Source organism: Spermophilus citellus, assembly GCF_964194105.1.
Source record: "Spermophilus citellus genome assembly, chromosome: 12".
Classification (NCBI taxonomy): domain Eukaryota; kingdom Metazoa; phylum Chordata; class Mammalia; order Rodentia; family Sciuridae; genus Spermophilus; species Spermophilus citellus.
The window spans coordinates 106,059,347-106,085,600 of NC_138198.1; the positions used below are offsets into that span (position 1 = coordinate 106,059,347).

Below are 26,254 nucleotides of genomic sequence, written 5' to 3' on the forward strand. Positions count from 1 at the left end.
ATGATATATATGCTGATTGCAGCATATATGAAGAAATGTGCAACGCCTCTAGTACTTAGAGAAATGTAAATCAAAACTATCCTAAGATTTCATTTCACACCAGTCAGAATGGCAATTATCAAGAATACAAACAACAATAAGTGTTGTCAAGGATGTGGGGGAAAAGGCACACTCACACAACACTGGTGAGACTACAAATTGATGCAACTAATCTGGAAAGCAGTATTAGAAAACTTGGAATGGAACCGCCATTTGACCCAGCTATCTCACTCCTTGATCTATACCCAAAGGACTTAAAAACAGCAGCCACATCAATGTTTATAGCAGCTCAATTCACAATAGCTAAACTGTGGGACCAACCTAGATGCCCTTCAATAGATGAATGGATAAAAAAAACTGAGGTATATATACACAATGGAATATTATTTAGCATTAAAAAAGAATAAAATCATGGCAATTGCAGGTAAATGGATGGAGTTCAAGAATATCATGCTAAGGGAAGTAAGCCAATCCCAAAAAACCAAAGGCCAAATGTTTTCTCTGATAAGTGGATGCTGATCCATAATGGTGGGGGGGGGCATGGGAAAAATGGAGGAACTCTGATTGGGCAAAGGGGGAGAAGGGGGCGGAAAGGGGGGGCATGGGGGCAGGAAAGATGGTGGAATGAGATGGACATCATTACCCTAAGTACATGAATGACTGTACATACGGTGCAATGCTACATCGTGTACAACCCAAGTACTGAAAAGTTGTGCTACAATTGTGTACAATGAATCAAAATGCATTCTGCTATCATAGATACCTAATTAAAATAAATAAATTAAAAACCTGCATATTATATTTTCAAGAGTTTCATCAGTTAAGTGTCATCAGATTTCTATGTAAATGAAGCAGAATTCCAGAAGCAGGAGAAAATGCCTAACTGTGGAATACAAAATGTATCAGTCATTTTTTTGCCAGTCTCTCCTGAATGACCAAAAGCTAGACTATGCTTAAGCGAGTGAGGGTGCTGATGAGTTCATTACTTTAAAAGCTAAGTTTCAAGAACAGTATATTAAAAACAATTTTGAAAATGATTCCAAATATTTACTGGACATGAGGGTTTGCTTTCCTGTTCTTATATTTCTTTTCCCTAAATTTCTGCTTTAATTTTTACTTTTCAGCAAAGTAATAAACACAGCTTAAATGTTCAGAAAACTATTAAAATTAAAACAGAGTCATCTCCTAACATGTCCTTTGCCTCCCCTCAATACTCATTACCTAGGGGGAAGTACTCTGAACCACTTTAGCTGTTTCCTCCAATATTTTTATCTTCTATTCTGAAATAATGTTTGCTGTTATTTCAAACTTTTAATTCTATACTTTTACATTATTTATTGACTTCTTACTCTCAAAAAATAAGGTGTTTCCTCTTTTAAAGTAATTCTAGATTAGGCTTAAGGTTTTACTGATTCACTAAACTGTGAAAATATCTTTTTTTTTTTTTTTAATTCACTGTATGAAGGAAACACTGAAAAGAAATGGATTTCCTCTAGGCTAAATTGTTGAAGGAAATAAAAACAAAATTAGCAGGAAATCTGAGAATAAGATGGTGCTTCAAACTTTATGATACTGCATGGAGATAATGGCAATTAACAAAATCCCCTTCTATCTGCATGTCTGTTTGTCAGATGAGAGAGAGAGAAGAGGAATTTCTCATGGTTAGTTAATGGAGTCAAAATCTGGGTCTGTGAAGCTACAGTATATTTCAGAGTGCCCTCTAAGTTCAATTAGGCCTCTCAGAACTGCACCCCATGGTCATTCCCTCCCTTTGACTGACAAATTCATTTTGTAGCTCTTCAATATGATGAATCCTAGGTTGTTGGTTTTTTCCTTTTTCTTATTCTCTTTTGTTTTCTCTTCTTTCTTTTTAAGAGTCTGGCATTCCCAATAGGCATAGCGGCAATCCTGCAGGCTTTCTCTCTTATTCCTGTGCTATTACATTTAATTTGCGCTTTTATAACTTTGTGCTTACGCCCACAGGCTTTTGAACAATGGGCGCCCATTCAATAAATCCAAGAAATAAATGACTTGATGATTGTAAGTGCTTTGAACTCAATGGACAGAAGGCTCTACATAAGTAATATAATAGTAAGGACACTAGGATAAAAGCATAAGAAGAAAAAAAACCCATAATCTAAAGCTTTCTGAAAAGAACGAATGAACAGAACACACACACACATACACACACACAGAGTTGTCATCCTTTTTTACACAGCATTCATTTTCTTCATTTATACTCAGTTCTCAAAACCTCTTCCTCTATATTTTTTGATAGGAACATGACAAACATTTGTAAAGCAAAAACACATTTATAGTTGCTTTTAAGGAGTATTTCCTTTGAACTATGTATGGGTTGACCACTGCAAGGCTTCCTCTATAGTATAAGAAATACTTAAATGCATTCTGAAATGTCATGGAAATAATTCTAGTTCTTGATGAGGCCATTTGGTATTTCCTATAACCTGTGATATGAAAATCACTGGTACTCTAGTGCTTCTTACTTATTTTATTAAGTGTAACAACTTGAAATCTGATGTTTAAAGAAAATTAATCAGGATATTTAGCTACTATGAGGTATATAAGTTGTTATTAAAGTACTGATTACCAAATTTGTATTTTAAACAAGCTGGTCTATTACATGAGTCCCCACAAGTACTCATAGAGTATGTTAAAAAATTGGACAGGTGCATCGACATATTCTAAGGCAATTAGAAGATTAAGAATGTAAAATTAGGAGATAATATAATTAATAATATAATTAAGAATATAAATTAGGAGATTAAGAATATAAAAGGATATTAATTTTATATCCTTTCTTGTAGAGACTTCAATTTACAATTCTATTACTTAAAATAATCTTTTTAGGATTAATCTAGTTATCAGTTTATACTATTTCAAAACTGCTTTTAAATAGTACATGCCTCGGGCTGGCTCTAGCTCAGCGGTTCCTTCGACAGAAAACTTACAAATAGTACATGCCTAGGTATCATCTGTTTTGCCAAATCCAGTGGACATGCTTTAATCCTCACCTCACTCTCAATCTTTAGTCCATAATGGATTCATCATTTCTTCCTCTTTAAGATATGCCTACTTGATACCATGCACTTGGGGTCTTCGTAGCTCCCCTTGTTAAACAAGAAATAGACTGTTCTCATGTTCAGACAGATTTTGCCAAGGAAGGATATATAAATAAGTCCTTGTCTTACTTTTTGTACCTGAACAATGATAATCGCATTTGACCAATGACTGTATCTATCATTTACTGAAAACCTGCTGTGATCAAGTCAGTGTGCTAAGAACATCACATGTATAATCACATTCAATATAGTTGTGTAGCATAGATGTTAGCATCCTCACTTTATAGATATGAAAGTTCAGAGAACACAAAAACTTCACCAAGGTCACTAAATACTAACTTAGAGAGTACAACTATTAAATGCTAAGACTGAGAGTTAACACAAACTGTCTAACTGGCAGTGTATCATTATGCTACAAGGCACTGGACAAGAGGAGTTTTTAATAGGCTTCTTCATAATATGCTTTGGTTTTCAGTGATAGGTGAATCAAGGATATATATGTTTCTATCTTTCAGGGAGTAGAAGCTGTAGTGAAATAGCAATGGCCACTAAGATTTACAGAGGACAATATGCCAGATATTTCCTAAGTACTCTCTAGGCACTATTTAATTTGATATTCACAATTCCATGAGCTAGGTATTATTATTTTTTGTGGTGCTGGGAATTGAACCCAGGGCCTTGTGCATGTGAGGCAAGCACTCTACCAGCTGAGCTATATGCTGGTATTATTGTTTTTATTTAACATATGGAAAAATAAAAAATCAGAGGAGTGAAGGTCAAGGTCATATAAAGGCTAAATCTAGTTCTTTCAGATTCCAATGCCCATATTAATATTTTTAAAAAAAGTGGTAAAATACATAAAACTTACCAATTTTTAAGTATACAGTTCAGTAACCTTAAGCATACTCTTATTTGTATAACCTCTATAACTTGTTTTATTGGAAAATTTCATATATATATAAATAGGAGGGCATAATTACTACCTCATTGTCGGAAGCTCCCCTCATCTGGCTTAGTGGTTAAGCATCCCTGGGTTCAATCCCTAGTATTCCTGAGAAAGGGAGGTGGGTAGAGGATATGAGGATCTAAAAAATAGTCTCTATAATGCAACTCATCCTTATTAAAGTGTGTTTTATTCTCCTTTTTCATGGCACTTTGTCAGCTGAATAAACAGTTATTTGTCCTGTATAGTTTCCTGCAATCTTGATTTTGCTGATATTTAATATTTCTTTGTTCTGCAAATTTCTGGTAAATTGGTAACAAAATCTAGAGGTTTAGATTATTATTATTTTTTTTTGTTTTTTCACAAGACCACTTCATAGGTGGTAGAGTGTTCTACATTAGAAGGAACACGATGTATAGTTGTACAGTTGTCTAAGTCAGCAGCCATTGATGATGCTCAATGCTTGGATCCACTAATTTATTAAAGCTTTCAAAATGGTGATATTAAAATTTCTCTCCATATTAGTTTTTTTTTTCCCTTTATTGTGCCAGGGATTGAACCTAGGGGTCCTTTACCACTGAGCCACATCCTCAGCACTTTTTAGTTTTTATTTTGAGACAGGGACTTGCTAAGTTGCTTAGGGCCTCACTAAGTTGCTGAGGCTGGCTTTGAACTTGCAATTGTCCTGCCTCAGCCTCCTGAGCTACTGGGATAACAAGTATGTGCTACCGCAAGCTGCCTTTATTATTAGTTATAAGCTTGTAATATTTCTCTAAAGAGGAAATTCTCCTTTTCTACTATTTTGTTATACAGTGTTCTCCTCTGGTTTCTTTTAGTGAAAATCTGGTTGCTGGGGGATACTCAAAGATATTTTATTGGGTAGGTCACTGTTTTCATGAGATCAAAGGACAGAAGCAGAATGACTAGACACAGTTAAAAACATTAATAAACAAAAAATGAGTCCATACAGTTACATCCTATTCAAATTCAAGATCAAAGGGGTTTTACTTGATTGCTTTATTTTATATCAGCATATAATGTTTCCATACCAAGATTCCAGGTTTCCAAGGACAATGGAGAAACACAATTGTAATATTTCACAATTATTCATTTGCTTTATCTTTTGTTACACACAAATGCATCTTGAAATAACAACACCAAGGTTTCTATTCAGACATCATTAGTAAAACAGTTTGATAATTTTTCAGTTGTATCTGAATGTATGGCATACTAGAAATGACGAGTCACTTAGATGTCTGATTAACTAGACATATATTTAGGTAAATTTATTCCAATTTTAGAGATTGCTCTTTTTAAATTTTGTTTTATAATCATGTAAAATATTGTTCTTAAATTACATCACAGAACAAGAAATATTTAAAGAAATCTATATTCATTCTTGAAATTAGCTAATTACCTCTTCCCCCTCCCCATTCCTTCCTAGCATCTAACTTGAAGTATATCCATAATTTCTTTTCCTAGTATCCTTATGGAAATAATGGAACCAGAGATTTCCAACACTAAAGAAACCACACAGAGGGGCTGGGATTGTGGCTCAGCGGTTCAGTGCTTGCCTAGCACATGCAAGGCCCTGGGTTCGATCCTCAGCACACATAAAAATGGATAGCTGAAATGAAGATATTGTGTCCAGTTACAACTAAAAAATAAATGTTAAAAAAAAAAGAAACCACAGAGAATTTACCATAAGATACAATGTAAAGGCAGAACATTAAGGGTCAAAATAGCAAAGTAAGTCCCCAAACTCATAGTAAATTAAATCTAGCCCCCAAATAGAACTCAAGTCTTCTAATCCACAGGCTGTTGCTCCAACCAAAACGTTCCTGGGTCCCTCCTCAATAAGCATTTGTTCGGGATGACTATAAACATGATTCAGATAACCTCCTTTCCAGCCACAACACCTTGCTAGGGTGCCTGCCCCCAAACCCTTGTACTGTTTTACCTTATTGGAACACATTTCCTCTAGATAGCTGTGTGGCTCTCTGCTTCTTTGTTGGTTCTTTGCTCAACCTCGCCTTCTGTATAAGGTACCTACTCACTGACCACCCACTTATATGGCTACCTTCTCATTCCTAGCACACCCAATCCCTTTATTCTGCTTTGTTTTCCAAAGGGACTTAATAATTTTCTAGTATTTTATAAGTTCCTGCATTGAAACAAAGGTTTCATGAGGACAGAGATGTCTATTGTCACTGGGCAGAATAGTGCTTTGAAAACTAAATTTTTGTTGAATGAAAGAATAAGGGAATATGCATATATTACTCTCACATACTACTACTGTTAATCCAGATAACATTTGTAATTTATGGGCATTTATAATGGGTATGTGAAATTTGGACTTAGAATTAGTTAATGAGTCATTTTGTATGTAGGTTTAAAGCACTACTAATAACAAAAGTCATTCTAATTTGAATTCACTGACCAGATGAAACTTCTTAAAAGAGATAATACCTGATTATTAATGCTCAGTACTGTTAAGGCCGTTATGAACTGAATATCCAGGTTCCTTCCCTGTCCCAAACTTCATACTGAGGTTCCAACTTCCAAAGGGATGGTGTTTGGAGATGGGGAGGTAATCAGGTAGTAAGCATAGGGCCATGGTCTGAAAGGATCAGTGCCCTTATCAGAAAAAGACACCAGAGAACTTATCTCATCCTTCTTCTAGTGCACACACTGACAAAAACATGTGTGAGCACATATCAAGAGGGAATGCAACTGTGCTGGCACCCTGATCTTGGACTTCCAGTACCAGACATGTGAGAAATAAACTGTATAAGCCTGGGTACCCAGTCTATGGTTTTTTTGCTGTGGCATCTTGAGCTGACTAATACAAGCTTAAAACACAACTCAGAAGACAATATATCATTAATTCAATCACTGCATTGATCACTAGCAGTGTACCTTAAATGAAATACTGAGCAACACAATACACACCTCATGACCTCAGGCAAATTCAAAAATTTAAGATCATAGAAGATACCAGAAGATAGAGATTACAGGGAACTCAAACATGGAAAAAAAATTAAACATTTTTGTCCTGTGGATTATTAAATGAACATGCTCATTCATTTTGGTAGTTCCAGGTACACTCAAGTTCTGAATATTTAATTCCTAAACCTCAACCATGCAAAAGTAGATGCTTTGTTGTATTAAATAAATCAAGAAAACCAATATACTCCAATCATGAAATGGCCTCTAATGAGCATCAAAGCACAAATTACCTTGCTTTGTTAAGTCCCAAAGTATACTGACTCCAATTACTGAAATCTCCAAATTCTTATCTCAGAAACTCAAATAATCTAAGAATAAATTATGAAACACTTTAAGGCTTAGCTCTATCTAGTGTTCTAGTGTTCTCTGAAGTTTTAAATATAACCTTAAGTCTAGATAAACTAGATACTTTTCCTGTCCATTCTTTTCATTTATAAGGTGATTCTCAAATATTCCTCTTAAGGATTCTTCTCTTAAGAATTTTGCAGAAATCCATAAAATTTCCAGAAAAAAAAATGCCAGAATTGAATTCTCAAATACAATTTGTTTTCAGAAATTAAGTCAATCAAGGAAAGGATTGAATTTCCACTCAGAAACTAAAATAAAGTGCCATTTATAAAACATTTGTAGCTTTGACTATAATCAACTGTAATAATAAGATACCAGCTCAAAAAATTCTTTTCATTTAAGCCTCTTTTGTAATACTGCTTTTTAATAACCCTCATAATAGTCGAATTAAAGAACCCCAACAGAAATCATTCATCCCACATAAAACAAACATTGCCTTTTCTTCTTAGCTTTGTTTTACAAGCTACATTATTTCCAGATGACGCTTGAGGGGACTATGGTTTCAAGAATTAGATGCTTAAATAGACAGCTGCTTTCTATTTGCCATGTAAATCAAGGATTAAATCAAAGAAAATTCCAAATAGTGGACTTCTTTTCTTCCTATTAGGAACTATGAATTCAGGCAGAAAGGGAGAAAAAGAAGGAGAAACAATTAAGATATGAGTAAACAGAAAACTTAAAAAGGGACTTCTTAAATAAAAGGAAACTTGGAAGACATCTCAGGAAATGGTGTTTTTATATCAGCTCTATGATATATATATATATATTTTACTATGATGAGAAGGGGGAAAAAACCACGACCATTGGTTTTTACAAATCTACCACACATTACTACTGAATTTAATATGCATGGGTTATTTTTTTTTCTGTATTCTTTAAAGTTCACTTAGAAAGTTAATTAATCATTGCCAGATTTCAATTCAAACACATCCTATTTCTTTTTATATGCCACAGGAAGGAACATAAAAGTTATTTAAGTATTTTTAATAATTTTTAAAAGTCCTCAAAAAAGAATATTCTACCATACTCCTTAAGAAGGAACAGGGCAAACTTCCCCTCCAGGAATAAAAAGAAGACAACTTTTTTCTCCTGAATCAATCTGTACTTTTAAGAATGAAAAAATTTTTCTTAAAAAAAAAAAAAGATGAGAATCCTTCAACTAAATGTTGTCCTTAGAAGCATTCTCAGAAAACTCTAGTTTCCCAGCCAACTTATAGCACAACCCTGGAAATCGGTCCTATGTTAAAGTCAGGCGTGGTCTTATGGAAAAGTGGTGGGATGGAAGGCAAGGATTTGCTCTATTTGCATGCTAGAGACTGCTTATTTGAATTTTTAATATTAACTGTATTGGTACAACCATTATCAAAAACAGTATAGAATTTTATTTAAAAATTAAAAATAGAACTACCATATGACCCAGCAATCTCACATCTGGGTATGTATCCAAAGGAAATGAAAGCAGAATCTCAAATAATTATCTGCACTCTCACATTTACGTTGTACAATAGCAAAGATATGAAAACAACCTCACTGCCTGCTGACAGATAAATGAATAAAGAAAATATGGTGTATGCATGATGATGGAATATTATTCAGCCATAATAAGGAGATGTTCCACTTGTGATACCTTGGATGAACCTGGACGATGTTATGTTATGTGACCAAGACAGAGAAAGAGAATGACTATATTGTCTCACTTATCTGTGGAATCAAAAAAAGCTGAACACAAAGAAGTAGAGTAGGAGATAGTTTCCAGGGGACAGAGGTTGGGATGGAGGGGAAGATGCTGGTCAAAGTACACAAACTTTCAGTTATAAGTTCTGAGGATTATTACACAATATGTTGACTGTAGTTAATAATACTGTATTTGCTAAGGGAATAGATCTTAAATGTTCTCATCTCCCCAAAACAGATAACTATGAGGTGATGGATGTGTTAAATTTGATTATAGTAAACATTTCACAATGTGTACATGTAATAAATCACGATGTTATACACCTTAAAACATATTTATAAAACATTTATTAGTCAATTATACCTTAATATATCTGGGAAAAATTAATAAACTAAAAAAGAAACTTATAAATTCTAATCAATGTGGGGCTTGGGATCTATTTACGTTCAAAGTTGTTGTCTGAGTGATGTTCACCAATCTTATTCTCAATATTTGGCTCTAATTTGTGTTTTATACTGTTCCTTCATTATGAAACTAACTAGAAAGATCTCGATAGAAATTCACAGTCTTCCTTGGAGAACTAGTTGGTATGGGGCAGGGAAAGACCAGATGAACTGGAGCATCCTGAGGGTCTCACAACAGAAAATGAAGTATACTGAGAGGGCAAAGGATGAAACATGAAAGAGTCCCCAGTGGTCAAATTTGGGACACCACAAGCAACATAATAATTAACAGTATCGAATCACATCACAAAGAATAAAATAGTAGCCATGAATCTATATTGATATAAATAATAATTGCATAAATAAATACAGTGGGAAGATACGGTAACTTTTCCTTGCAATTTCTATTAATAAATGTTAAAGAACGAGAAAAACAGAAATCACCAGTAAATCAGTGATAGATGCTGCAGGCAAGATCCACATATAATTTCTAAAATTTGTGGGGAAATGTTTAAGCAGAAATAGGCATAGTCTAAGTATCTCCCCCACAAATATATAGCAATTACAAAGGAAAAAATAATTTTATGGTAAAAAGTCTTGGCAGATATCACCTTAGTAAAGTGATCAAGGTAAACATATCCAGCAATATATATCAATATTGTGCATTCCCTGATATGATGAAGGAGAGGTGCATCACCTCTACAGCATGCTCCTCAAGAAGACAAAATGTTAATTTAATCCTAAGAAAACATCAGATAGACCCAAATTGAGGGATTCTACAAACTAACTGATTAGGAGTCTTTAGACATGTCAAGATCATGAAAGACAAAGAAGATTCAACGGGAGATGACAACAAAATTTCATGTGGTACCTTGGGTTGAATCCCAGAAAAGAATGAGAGCATTAATGTTAAAATTGGTGAAATCCAAATGAGGTTTGTATTTCAGTATTCACAGTACTATAACAATATTAATTTCTTAGTTCTGAAATGTTATGTTCTCATGTGAGATCTTAAAAGAGAAAACTGAGTAAGTATGCAGAAATTCTTTAAAACTTTGTAATCCAAACTGTCAGAAGAAAATAAAGGAAGGAAGGTAGAAAAGAGAGGAGGAAGGGAAAGGAAGGTATGTGTGTATTTGGCAAAAATTAAGATCTATGTCTATAAAAAGTATATAGACGGACATGTGCATTACTTGTGCATTACATCAGCTTAAAGATGTGAAAGCAACATGCTTTTCTGGGTTAAATCTCTATTGTTATTCAATTTTCTAAAAAAAAAAGATTCAATTTTCTTGTATTTAAGCTTTTGGCATCTGTAGTCAACTCTTATATATCATGATATAATCTTATACATTTTACACATGTATATGTATGTAAAATCTAGTATGCAGTATAATTTTGTACATAGAAGTATATATTATATAGAATAGTTTACAAAAAATAAAAAGTAAGTTATCTTTTCTCCTTCCTTCAGTCTGACTCTCCAGAGCTAACCATTGCTTTATAGCTTCTTGTACATTATTCCTAGAAATTTTAACACATATTTTCAAGCATGCACATATATGTGTAACTTATAAAGTATTTTAAACCAGATTTATATATGGATACCTTTCACATAAACCTATATGAATTGAATTGACTTTAAAAACCAGCTGCATAATACTGTATTGGATGAATTCATACATTAAGTAGTCACTTACTGATGAATATTTTGCTTCTTTCCGGTTTTTGCTCTTAAACAAGGCCAAGAAATACACTCTCATATAACTGAATATCTAATTGACTAGCACTTTTAAAGTGAAGACACTACTCAAGAAACAAATTTTGCCCCCTTGAACATATTTTTTCAAAGTGTAAAATTTATTTTCCTATAATCACTTTTGTGCCATAATTGCAGTCAAACTGATGTCAATTTCCTATTAATCCACCAATTGGTTCCTCTATTCTAGTCCTCTAAATACTACTTTAAAAATGGCTCCATACAGCACAATTCACAATAGCAAGACTGTGGAACCAACCTAGATGCCCTTCAACAGACGAATGGATAAAAAAAAATGTGGCATTTATACACAATGGAGTATTACGCAGCACTAAAAAACGACAAAATCATAGAATTTGCAGGGAAATGGATGGCATTAGAGCAGATTATGCTAAGTGAAGCTAGCCAATCCCTAAAAAACAAATGCCAAATGTCTTCTTTGATATAAGGAGAGCAACCTAGAACAGAGTAGGACTAAAAGCATGAGAAGAAGATTAACATTAAACAGGGATGAGAGGTGGGAGGGAAAGGGAGAGAGAAGGGAAATTGCATGGAAATGGAAGGAGACCCTCAGGGGTATACAAAATTACATACAAGAGGAAGTGAGGGGAAAGGGAAAAAAAATACAAGGGGGAGAAATGAATTACAGTAGAGGGGGTAGAGAGAAAAGAGGGGAGGGGAGGGGAGGGGAGGGGGGATAGTAGAGGATAGGAAAGGCAGCAGAATACAACAGACACTAGTATGGCAATATGTAAATCAATGGATGTGTAACCGATGTGATTCTGCAATCTGTATACGGGGTAAAAATGGGAGTACATAACCCACTTGAATCAAAGTGTGAAATATGATATATCAAGAACTATGTAATGTTTTGAACAATCAACAATAAAAATTAAAAAAAAATAAAAATAAAAAGAACTAGGGATGTAGTTCAGAGGTAAAGCACCCCTGGGTTAAATCCTCAATATCAAAAAGAAAAGAAAAAAAGAATAAAAATAAAATATTATAACCAAAAGAAAATAAACTTAATGAATTAAATGAAATGTAAAAATTCCTTAAGCAAGATAATGATCAAAATACACGCTAGAAAAAAAATCCGCTATGTAAATTAAGGAAATCAAAGATATAATATTAAAAGAAATAAAAAATATAATTTATTTTAGCAGCGCTGGGGATTGAACCAGGGATGCTCTACCACTGAGCTACATCCCCACCCCTGTTTATTTTTAGACAGAGTCTCACTAAATTGCTGAGGCTGGCCTCAAACTTGCAATCCTGCCTCAGCCTCCTGACTAGCTGGGATTACAGGTGTGCACAACTTTATCTGGCTGAAAATGTTAAGTTTTAAAACTTTCCACAAAGATACTCCAGGCCCAAATGGCTTCAATGTTGACTTTTTTGGTGTGGGGGAGAGCAGAGCAGCACTGGGGACGGAACCCAGGGGCACTGGACCACCAAGCTGCATTCCCAGCCCTTCTTGTTTTTTATTTGTAGAGTCTCTCATTAAATTGCTGAGGTTGGCCTAGAACTTGTCATCCTCCTACCTCAACCTCCAGAGTCCCAAGGGTGTGTCACTGTGCCCACTTCAGTGTTGAACTCTGTCAAACCCTAAAAGAAGAGATAATACTAGTCTCCACTGTGATAATTTGAGAGGTGGTAGGTAGGACCTTCAGCAGGTAGAGCCTGAAGTGGGAAGTCATTAGGTCTCACTTGGGGCTGCTGCCCTAGGAAGAGATTAAAGTAGTTCTATGGCACTCCAGATGCAATTGCAAAAATGAATTGTTATAAAAGATCTCCTTTCTGCTCTCTAGTTTTCTGTTTCACCATGTGATCTCTCCCTATTGCTCGTGTTCCCATCATGGTGCCATCTGCCAAGACGTGATGCAGTCAAGAGGCCCTCAACAGAACTGGTGCTACACTGTCTGGACTTTCTAGTCTCCAAAACCATAATTGAAATAAACTTCTTTTCCTTAAAAAAAAAAAAAAATGGCTCCATAGAGATATAATTCACAACCATATATCTCACCAATTGAAAGAGCATGGTTCAAAACTTTTTAGTATTTTCAGAGTTGTGTAATCATCACCAAAATCTTATCTTAAACCATTTCCAAATCCCTCCAAAATAAAAATTGCCTCTTTTGGCAGTCACATCTCACTCTGCCTACACCCCCAAGCCCTATACATCTACCTTCTGTCCCTCTAACATTTGCCTATTCTGAACACTTTGTACAAATGGGACTGTAAAATAGGGGTTTTGTTACTAGTTTCTCTTCCTTAGCATAATGTCTTTTTGGGTTTCATCTATGCTGAAGAACCTATCAGTATTTCATTCCTTTTTATTGTTGGATACATTTTATTTATCTATTTATAAGTTGATGGACATTTTGGTTGTTTCCATTTTTGGTAATTATAAATAATGGTCCTATGAACATTCACATTTTGGGGTGGACATATGTTTTAATTCATTTGTATTTAAATTCAGGAACAGAATTGCTGGGTTATGGTTATTCTATGTTTAATCTTTTCAGAGAGTGCAAACTGTTTCCCAATGTGACTGTGCCTATTTTACATGCATTCCCACGAGCAGAATATGAGAATTCTGATTTCTCCATCCATATCATTGCCAACACTTGTTATTAGCTGCCTTCTTGATTCTAGCCATCCTACTATCTCATTTGGTTTTGATTTACATTTCCCTATGACTAATGATGTTTAGCATTTTTTCATGTCCTTATTGGCTATTTTTAATATCTTCTTTGGAAAAAAAAACCTATTCAGACCCTTTCTCCCTAAAAAAATGCAATAAAAGCCTCATTGTTTACTTTCATCATTGTCCAACAAGGTGCTCAGATGGCCTTCCATGAAATGATTCAGGGATCCAGGAAATGCCATCATTGGAATCTCCTACTGTATGTCTGCATCTGGCTAGCAGATGAGGGAAGATAAGTGTGGAAGATGGTACAGTGGTGATGTCACTTCTTCCTACACTGCTCTGACCACCCCTAATCTTATTGCCCCTTTCTAGACACAATGGAGGTGAAAGATGTTGCTTTGCTGTGTAATTAGGAGAGAAAATGGATACTGGTGAGCGTTTAGCCAGCCTCTGCCTCACCCAAAGCCTCACCCAAAGCTGAGTGCCTGGAACATTAGGAAAGATGGCTAATTGAATGGAAGCCTGCCAACATAACCTGTCCCTTTGTTTATGGTGGTCACTCTGATTTAGCTTATTTTGGAGCTCCAGGACACACTGAGACTTGGTAATTCCAAGGTCAAGGAAGTGGGGAGGACCAATCACTGGTGCCAAGTAACTACTGAGTTGTCCTCACACAGATTAGAAGGCTATCCTGATCTCGCTGCTCACTTGTGGACAGTGAATTTTAACTCTACCTCTGCATCTGATGTCTTATACCTCCCACTCCTGCAGGGGCCTCTTCCTGTCACTAAAGGGCCTAGAAATAGCCCCATCCTCTGAACTAACACCTGCTATCCCAGAATGTCTCTCCACATTTGGGCAGCACAGCATATCAGAATAAGTGTTGGTCTTAGGTGTTTGCTATGTACCAAGGATCCTACCTGGATACACTCATTTAATCCTCACAACTATCCTGGGTGGTCAATTCTACTGTTACTCCTATTTTACAGATAAGGTAACTAAGGCCCAGAGAGACAAAACAACCTTCCCAAGACCATATACCTCACAAGCTACAGAATAAGGTTATAAAATATAATATTTGCTCTTTTGTTTTTTTAAATACTGGAGATTGAACACAAGGATGCTCTAACACAGAGCTACATCCCCAGATCTTTTTATTTAATTATTTTGAGACAGGGTCTCATTAAGTTGCTCAAGCTGACTCTGATGTTTCAATCCTCCTGCTTTGGCTTCCTGAGTTGCTGGAATTACAAGCATTTTCTACAGTACTAACTATTTGTCTATTTTTTAATTGGGCTATTCATAGTTTTACTCTTTTTTTAAAAAAAATATTTTTTAGTCGTTGATGTACCTTTATTTTTTATTTATTTATATGTGGTGCTGAGGATAGAACTCAGTACCTCACATATGCTAGGCAAGTGCTCTGCCACTGAGCCACAACCCCAGCCCCTCATATTTTTACTCTTTGAGTTATAAGAGTTCTCCACATATTCTGGATATTAGTTCCTTGAGGGCTTGTTTGGAGGTTCTAGGCAGAGGAGTACAGCTATACCCTTGACTGAAGAATGGTTCTCCTCAATCAAGCAAGGTTGTCCTCTTTGACTGAGACCGAAGCTTCAGGAGGGATGCATATGAAGCAGTGACGGAGTAAGGGACATCTGCCTAGCCAGCCAGATCAGCCGAAGCAATCAATGGGGTGACAGATGTTGCAGCCAGATCTCCCTCAACTCCTGGATATTAGTTCTTTATCCACATGCTTTGCAAATATTCTCTCCCTTCTGTGGGCTGTCTTTTTACTTTCTTAATTGTGTTCTTTGAAACGCCAAAGTTTTAAATTTTAATGAAATCCAACTTATCTATCCTTTTTTTTTGTCTTTGGTATCATCTAATAAGTTTTTGCTTAATCTAAAATTTACTTATATTTTCTTCTAAAAGTTTGTTGTGTTAGCTCTTACATTTAGATCCATGGCCCCAACCCAAATTGACATGAGGGGTGATAAACGGTTCTTGAGCACCTGTGATATAACAATTTTGTTAAATATCTTTAACAAAATTTATCACATGTTGAATTGTATTTTAGTTGTACCTTTGTTCTAAGTAGACTTTTAGATTCCCTATGTGTAGATACTATACCTTCTTCACTTTTACCATGCTGAAGTAATTCCCAAACAGAAATTTTAGCAATATTCTGATGAACATCACTATCATTTTAATAACTGTATATAAAGCCAGTAACAAGTAATTGTTTGAAAAGTGACAACATCTTAAAATGAACTGACAAATGTTAGAATTTCAATATTTGGTTATGTCAGTATATAAAAAATAATCGTTCCCATGTTATGTGAATATTAAATTCTCTATCCCAGTCTTGAGTTAAAGAGTAAACATTAATAAGAAATCTAAAAAACAGAATGACTTAAAATGAAAGTGGGGGAAAGGGAGAAAAATCTTAATAAATTTTCTTGTCATATGTGTGATAGATCACAAATTAAATCCCTTAACACATTTCTGAAGAAACAAAATGTCTAAAAGCAGATATAAAACTTATAACAAAATGTAAAATATGATTAATAAGAGCTATCAATGCAAAAGGTAAGACAAATGACATATACCAGGGTTAGCAGTATCTTAGGATTCCATATAAAATAATATGCAATCATGTACACAAAATAAAAATAAATTTCAAATACACTTATTCTTTAGTAAATTATGATATAAATAAACTATTCAAATTAGATTAAGAAATTGAACTGGCTCTATTTATATTGAACTAAAAGGAAAAAATACCACAACTACCTCTTGAATATGAAAGCATAGATTTTTTATATACAGATCATGTGACAATTAATGGGGAAATTTAGTTATTTAGCATAGAAATTACCCATGTCTACTATACGTTAGAAACTAATCTATGACTTGAAGATGATCAAAGAACTTTAATTGTATGTTATACAGATATGACTGAGGTCCAAGACTTTTTCAATAGAGGATACCTCCCAGAGTGTGCACATATGCTGAGCAGGGCTTCGCCCCCATCACTCAGTAATGTAGTCTATTTTCTCAGCCTAGGGTATGAAAATCTCTACACCATACAGATTTAATGCAATTCCAATCAAAATCCCAATGACATTCCTCATAGAAATAGAAAAAGCAGTTATGAAATTCATGTGGAAAAATAAGAGACACAGAATAGCTAAAGCAATCCTTCGCAAGAAGAGTAAAGCAGGTGGCATCACTATACCAGACCTTAAACTATACTACAGAGCAATAGTAACAAAAATGGCATGGTATTGGCACCAAAATAGACTGGTAGAGATCAATGGTACAAAATAGAGGACACAGAGACAAACCCACATAATTACAATTATCTTATATTAGACAAAGGCACCAAAAACATATATTGGAGAAAAGACAGCTTCTTCAACAAATGGTGCTGGTAAAACTGTAAATCCACACACACATCAGATAGAGCATTAATCTCTAGGTTATATAAAGAACTCAAAAATCTTAACACCAAGAAGAACCCAAAGAACCTAAATAACCCAATCTATAAATGGACAAGGAAAACCATGCACAAAACTCAAAGTGATCAAGGACCTAGGAGTTAAACCAGAGACCCTGCACCTAATAGAAGAAAAAGTAGGCCCAAATCTCCATCAACAAATGGGATGGGTTCAAACTAAAAAGCTTCTTCTCAGCAAAAGAAACAGTCAGCAAGGTGAACAGAGAACCTATAGAATGGGAGCAAATTTTTACCACACACACATCAGACAGAGCATTAATCTCTAGGTTATATAAAGAACTCAAAAATCTTAACACCAAGAAGAACCCAAATAACCCAATCTATAAATGGACAAGGAAATGAACAGACATATCTCAGAAGATGATATACAGTCAATCAACAAATATATGAAAAAAATGCTCAACATATCTAACAATTAGAGAAATGCAAATCAAAAACTAAGATTTTATTTCAAGCCAGTCAGAATGGCAGCTGGTAAGAATACAAACAACAATAAGTGATGGTGAAGATGTGGGGGAAAAGGCACATTCATACATTGCTGGTGGGACTGCATATTGGTGTACCCAATATGGAAAGCAGTATGGAGAATTCTTGGAAAACTGGGCATGGAACCACCATTTGACCCAGCTATCCCACTCTTTGGTTTATACCCAAAGGACTTAAAAACAGCATATTACAGGGATGCAGCCACATCAATGTTTATAGCAGCACAATTCACAATAGCTAAATTGTGAAACCAACTTAGATATCCTTCAGTAGATGAACGAATAAACAAACTGTGGTATATATACACAACGGACTACTACTCAGCATTAAGAGAATAAAATCAGGGCATCTGCAGGTAAATGGATGGAGTTGGAGAATATTATGCTAAGTGAAGTAAGCCAATCCCCAAAAACCAAATGCCGAATGTTTTCTCTGATATAAGGATGCTGATCTATAATGGGAATGGTGGGGAAGCATGGAAGGAATAGACAAACTTTAGATAGGGCAAAGGGGAGGGAGAAGGGGTACGCATAGGGGTAGGAAAGTCGGTGGAATGAGATGGACATCATTACCCTAGGTACGTATGAAGATACAAATGGTGTGACTCTACTTTGTGTACAACCAGAGACACGAAAAATTGTGCTCTATGTGTGTAATAGAATTGAATTGCATTTTTCTGTCATATATAACAAATTAGAATAAATAAAATTTAAAAATCTGTTGTCATGTGGATTATATGTATTGGTATTTATCATAGTAGAAACTGAAAATAAAAAAAATTTAAAGCACAAGAATATACAAACACATTTTTATCTGTCAGAACAATGACTATCACATGTCATGTAGCCTCTGGACAAATCCAACATGAGACTTGGAGAACCACTGGAGTGGGTCTGCATATGTTGGCAACATTACATTTACTTAGCAAGTGAAGGATAGACCGTCAGCTACTGTTTATACTTCTGTTGGTTTTTCCAATTCTGGTTCCTGTTTTATCTTGGTGAGGGCCTTTTTTGCCTTGTGCCTTTGAATTACTTTTTTTTTTTTTAGTTTATTTTTTTAGTTGTAAATGGACACAATATCTTTTTTATGTATTTATTTTTATGTGGTGCTGAGGATTGAACCCAGTACCTCACACGTGCAAGGCAAGCACTTAACCACTGCATTACTCTTTGAAATTACATGATAGGTCAGTTCTACAGAAAGACTCCAAAGCTCTCCAGTGAGCAAAAGGGAAATATAATTTCATTTCTGTGACTCTTCCTAGAACAAAAATTGGATTCTTCTCTTCCCAAATAGTTGTTAAGCAATTGTTAGACACTAGGGAAACAAAGCCTATATGACACTGTGACAGTATTAACAATTTAAAAGCCACAGTAAGAGTTTAAAAAGTCATTTGTCATATCTTTGTTTCATTTTCTATATTCAGGTTCTGTTATAAGGGACCAAAGTTGTCTGAAAGGGACATTCTAATTTTAAGAAACTATCAAAAGAGTTTCCTGCAACAATTCTGTTCTTTTGGTCACTAAATTTGAGACAGCAAAGCACAGCCAAACTGTCACTTTGTCTGCTCATGTAGAGGCACTATCTGCAGTGGGTCTTCTTGCTCCCTGTAGAGGACTGGCATGGGATTTCCTGACCCCCGCCTCTATTCCCAAAGCAGCCAGGACAGCTTCCTCATTATCTAATATTTAGTTGAGAGATGCTCAGACATCTAAACTACTAATACTAATGTTTTGGTAACTTGTAATTTGCTTTCTATGTTTTTACTCAATTGACTTGTGAATTATACAGTATAGTGAGCATAAACATTTTCTTAATAAACTCAGAAACCTCTAAGTAGACTGAAAGTACTCTATGTACTACAGTAAGAAGAAAAACATATCCTTATTTTTAAGCACTTATTCAAACTCTTTGCTAATATATTTATTCAATCTTGGTATAGTGAGCATACATCTGGGAATCCACTGCTGCATTAGGACTGTTTCAATTTCTTTTTCCATCTTTTATAAACAAGTAGTCTAAAGTAGTAGTCCATGACACAGAATTTTATGTGGCTGTTGGTAAAGATACTTACCAAGTAAAAATTCTGGGGAATAATAAAAGGAGGAACAGGGGCTGTGGCTGTGGCTCAGTGATAGAGCACTTGCCTAGCATGCATGAAGCACTGGGTCTGATCCTCAGCACCACATGAAAATAAACAAATAAAATAAAGACATTCTGTCCATCTACAATTACAATCAATCAATCAACTAATCAAAGGAGGAACATATTCATTTTCCCAGTTCATGAATAATTTAAAAGAGAATGACTATGAGAATGATTTCAAATTTATAAATCACTTCATAAACAGTGTTTTGAGCAACAGAAATTACCAAAAAAATATTGATTTATCATGAAAGAGTGATTTGGCAGTGCTCATTTTTTAAGGTTACTATTGTTTTCATTAATCAACTTTCAGATTGGTGGCAGAGGGAGTGACTGATTCACAGTTAGCATTACCACTGAATTGCTGCTAACCATCCTCTTTAATTAAGCCATTAAAACTCAAGTTCATAAACCTATTTGGAAAATGTTGTGATTTGTGAAGTCTCATACATATGAATGTTAAAATAAGAACTGTTAGTGACAGATTCCAAACAAAACTTTCCCACTATTCCTAGGAAGCAGATGCGTTAAGAAATTCATTTTTACTTTGTGAAAATTTCATGAAAGAATAAACTGTGACTTAAAAACTGTAGAATTCAATAATAAAATTAAAATCTCTGGTTTCAAACTATCCTCTATCATTACACATAAACTTCATAACCAGAAAATATCATTAAATATGACATATTTCCTTTAAAGAAATCAATTTGATGGATCTCTGATTAAAGAACACTTCAGGACTATATAAATCCAATACATTTTGTGGGGAAAATGAAAAGGAATACTGAGTGAAGCAAATAATAATAGCATAAAAATAACAAAACATACGGATGAACCAAATTCAAGTTTAAAAATGTTTTTTTTCTTGTAGTTGTAGATGGACAGCATGCCTTTATTCTACTTGTTTATTTTTTATGTGGTTCTAAGGATTGAACCCAGTGACTCATACATGCTAGGCAAGTACTCTGCCACTGAGCTACAGCCCCAGCTCCCTCAAGTTCTAATATAAACATAATTCCACAATGCCACCCTGCTCGCATCTGGGGTTTCCAAGGAGCTATCAGAGGGAGATTTTTTTTCTTATCACAAGTCAAGGTAAGTATAGAATTAAGTGAATTGTTAGGCTAATTTTTAAAAAACTTTTTGAAATTACAAACTTAATACTTAAATGGGATGACATCATATCATAATACAGTGTGTGCGTGTGTGTGTTTACACTTGCATGTGCGCGTACACACACACAAAGATGAAAAAGAGCGCCAGTCAGGTTGTGGCTACACATAGCTATGTATGTTTATCAACAACTGATATCCGGTCTGATTGCTGTTCCCACAGTCTCATATCAGCACAACTATTTAGAAATGAAACAAACCACAGGAAATAAGCAAAACCACTCTTCAGCTATCTGGTGGCACTGCCACTTTAAACACAAATGTTTAAAGTTTCCAATAAAGTTTCATGTATCAACCCACTAAGTTGTTGTCTGAGATTCAGGGATGTCTCTATTAGAATTTAATGAACTTCTGGCAAGATAATTTTTAGTGTCTTCATCTATGCCATGTTTCCAGACCTGAGGAACATCACAGATAGCAGCACTGCCCTAATGGGATTCAATGCAGCATTCTCCGTCCCATTACAGTACAAGGCTCACCCCAGGGCTGCTTTTGTTGTATTCCATCAGCATCCTTCAAGGTCAGGTGGTAATGAGTTCTTCATCTTTAAAGTGGATGGAACACACAACATGTTATTACTGTCACTCTGACCATGACTGACATGTCAAATCCCACAGGCACTGAGAATTGGTGCTTCAAGACTCTGATCAGTTAGCTAAAGGCACCATACTCTCAAGGACATGTTACCTGTTGGTGTGAAGAAGGAGGAAGGTTGGGCTTTGATCATATGTTCAAGTGAGCAAGCAGAGTAAACCAGCTGGTCACCAGAAGAACAAAGCAGAAGCAAAGCAGATCAGAGATCAGAAACTAAATGGCCCTCAGTAACAGGACATTCCTGAATCCATGGATTTTCAATTTTAGGTTCTAGTTCTTTGTGAAATCCAGGTGTATTTATGGCCCCAATACTCCCTGCCACCCACGTTCAGAGAGAAACCTTTGTACTCTTCCTATAAAATACCTTCTTTTGTTTTTATGTAATTAGTTTGAGTACATTTCCTGACTCAGTTAGTAGGATTCCTAATAATTAACAACTACTGATTCAGGGTTGATTTTCTTCAACCTCTTGATATTAATTTAAAAAATTTCCATTGTTTTGAGACCTCATTTCTTTATTTGTATATCAGAGGTTTCTAAGAGCATGAGAGAGATATTGTTATTAATAAATTTAACAATAAGAGGAATATTTTATTGATGAAATAAGGCAACTACTTACATAATCTGGCAGAGGAACATCATCGGAACTCAGTGAACCTCTCAAGGACTGTGTGGCTTGTTCCAGAACTTTGTTATGTTTTTTAGACAGCAAAGAAAACAAACTGGAAAAAAAAAATACATACACACACAAACACACAGAGGAAAACCCATTATATTAAGAGAACTAAATGTGACCTTTTTCAGGTCTAATATGGAGTTACATAGTTCTATAGCATATCAATTATTCTGAAAGCTGCTTGTAAATAACTTTTATCATGCCTATATTAGCAGGATTAATAATATTATTATATAACAAAATGGTGAAGAAGATGTTTAAATTATAAGAGTTCTGAAGAATAAAATAAGTTTGATAGTTTAAAATTATGTTTCAAAACTAGAAGAAATTTTTAAAAGATTACTATAGTGTGGAGTACAGTGGACAAAGATTGAGAAAACCTGGGAGATGGGCTAACTGTATGACTAATTCATATTGTAACCTACTATAGGTCACTTGAGCTTATGTATCTTAATTTTCTTATCTTACAAATGAGTGTTGTATTACAGTATTATTCTATGGTGTAATATAAAGTCAATGTTTCTGTATTTTAGTTTTAGGTTCTTGTTTCTCAAAAAGAATTATTTTAAATATATGCCTTATAAAAATTTACTTCTGGCTATAATGGATTAACTAGAGCTTGACTAACTCTCCTGCTGTAAACAACTAAAATCTAGAAAAAATTGCATGAAACAAGTATTTTCAGATATTCTACTACATCTGAAATGCAGGATTATAATCCCTAAAAGAGAAATACACATGAACCCCATAATGGTGAGCTTCTACATATAGGAATATTCCAGACTATGGCCCAGAAAGGTGGGACCCAAACAGTACACAGCAGGACTGAGCTGAGAAGACTGAGATATGAATTTAGGGCTGCTGTGGCAGCTGGAATTTACAAGGCAGGATACTAGAGAAAAGAGAATTTCAAGAAAAGGGTTCTAGAAATCTAGATGTCTTCTTGAGTACCTGAGTAAGTACTACGCTATACCTGAGCATAGCAAGATATTACAAGATGTGGTGATGAGCTACCCAGAAGCTGTATACTGAACATATATTTTGGAGGTCATAAAATACTGAGGGCTATCGTGCTCCAACCAGCCAGTGGATAAAACTCCTTGAACACGGACATTCAGTTGAATTTTTAGAAAGGCCATGCTTTAGGATCAGGACTATTGTACAGATTATTGTAGCCTAATAAAGCTAGTGAATAATCTTCAAAAAATAAAGTTGATTTATTGCCTCAGTCTGGCTGGGCACAGAATCATGAGCCACTCAAGCAGGAACAAAACTTTATTTTTGAAAAAGCCGCCAATACTCCTTACATACCGGCAAGCCAAAACCGGTCCACCCACGCAGGAGTCTACCGGAACGCCCCCCCCCCACACCTCCCCCGGAATTCCCTCCTACTATCCTTCCCCAACCAACGGGAACTCTCCAGGAGTCCCGTAACATGAGTACCATAGCAGGCCAAGGTGAACAGCAGGAGTCCAATTTCCATATGAATGTAAATCTTAACATAATCATATCATCTCAATGGCTAGCTGGCGTCACCTTTCAACCAAAAATGCCATGCATCATATTATTTGCTTGTGGCTCCTAGCAATTTATATTAAATGTAAATGAACTAAACACTGCAGTTCAATGCCAGAGATTTTCAGATTGGATAAAATTGCAAGACCCAACTACTTGCTGTTTAAAAGAAACATACTGTAAATTTAAAGACTCAGATAAGTTAACAGTTAAATGATATAAAAAATCATACAGCTGGGCACCATGGTACATGCTTGTAATCCCAGCAGCTTGTGAGGCTGAGACAGGAGAATCATGAGTTCCAAGCCAGACTCAGCAATGGCGAGGAGCAACTCAGTGAGATTCTATTTCTAAATAAAATAAAAATAGGGCTGGGGATATGGCTCAGTGGCCAAGTGCCCCTGAGTTGAATCTTCAGCACCCAAATAAATAAATAAATCATACAAACATTAATAAGAATATTAGAATGGCCATATTGATTACAGACACATAGGATTAAAGACCATAATATTAATAGTAATGATAAAGAGGAAAATTTTATAATGATGAAAGCCAGTTCACCAAGAATACTTAATAATCCTAAATATTGGATCCTTAAATATACATTATAATTATATGATCCTAATATTCAATCTACTATATCTAGTAAAGCAAGAAATTCTCTTTAGGTTATATGGCAGCATAAAAATGGAGACAATCTTGACATCATGTACTTTCCACATAAATTTGAGATATGATTATATGTAGTATATTTTTTTACATGCCCAAAACACTACTCTAGTATTTCTTATTGATGCTTTTTTAAAAAGACTATTGACTTAAATATTAATTTAAGAAAGTAAGTAATGATTTCAGATGATTAAAACAGGATATTCAATGAAGACAAGACCACTAAAGTTTTTTTTTTTTTGTTTTTTTTTAACTGGTGGTGGGGGTCAAACCCAGTGTCTCATATGTATGCTAGGCAAGCTCTTTACTACAGAGCTACAACTCCATTCCAAGTTTTAACTAACATCATCAAATGCTCTCCTACACATCAGTGATGAATCTACTGAAAAATAAATTAGGGAGACTATCACATTCACAATAACCTAACCCCCCCCCCAAAAAAAAAAATTGGGAATCAATCTAACAAAAGAGGTAAAAGACCTCTACAATGAAAACCACAGAACACCAAAGAAAGAAACTGAAGAAGACAGAAGATAGAAAGACCTCCCACGGTCCTGGATAGGCAGAATTAATATTGTCAAAATGTCCATACTACTGAAAGCGCTATACAGATTCAATGCAATTCCTATTAAAATCCCAATGACAATCTCCATAGAACTAGAAAAAGCAATCATGAAATTCATTTAGAAAAATAAGAGATCCAGAATAGCCAAAGCAATCCTTAGCAAGAAGAGTGAAGCAGGAGGCACCACAATACCAGACCTTAAACTATACTAAGAACAACAGTCACAAAAATGGCATGGTATTGGCACCAAAACAGATGCATAGACTAATACTACAGAATAGAGGACACAGAGACAAACCCACATAAATACAGTATCTCATACTAGACAAAGGTGCCAAAAACATTCACTGGAGATAAGATAACCAAATCAACAAAGGGTGCTGGTTGGAAATCCATATGTAACAAAATAATATTAAACCTCTATCTCTCACCATACACGAAACTCAATTCAAAGTGGATCAAAGACTTTGGCACTAGAATAGATACCCCTGAGCCTCATAGAAGGAAAAAGTAGGCCCAAATCTTCATCATGTCAGATTAGGATTTGACTTTTTTAATGAGACTCTTAAAGGGCAAGAAGTAAAATCAAGAATCAATAAATGGGATGGATTCAAACTTTCCTCAGCAAAGGAAAAAATCAATAACATGAAGAGAAAGCCTACATAATGGGAGAAAATCTTTCCCACATGTACCTCAGATAGACCATTAATCTCCAGGATATATAAAGAATTCAAAAAACACCAAAAACTACCAACAACAACAATAACAACAGAAAAACAAATAACCCAATCAATAAATGGGCTAAGGAACTGAATAGACACTTCACAGAAGAAATATAATCCATCAACATATATAAAAAAATGCTCAACATCTCTAGCAATTAGAGAAATGCAAATCAAAACTAAGATTACATCTCACTCCAGTCAGAATGGCAATTATTAAGCAAACAAGCAATAA

At 35.0% G+C, this 26,254-nt stretch overlaps 1 protein-coding gene across 2 annotated transcripts in view; it reads right to left on the bottom strand.

Moving 5' to 3' along the window:
• The window catches only part of DYM (dymeclin), a 358,107-nt gene that overhangs the window by 87,766 nt on the left and 244,087 nt on the right, over window positions 1-26,254 (bottom strand). For both annotated transcript variants that reach the window (XM_081262969.1, XM_081262968.1), the window contains one exon: window positions 22,492-22,594. In XM_081262969.1, the coding sequence (XP_081119095.1) occupies window positions 22,492-22,594 (103 nt within the window). The remainder of the gene's footprint in view (window positions 1-22,491; window positions 22,595-26,254) is intronic.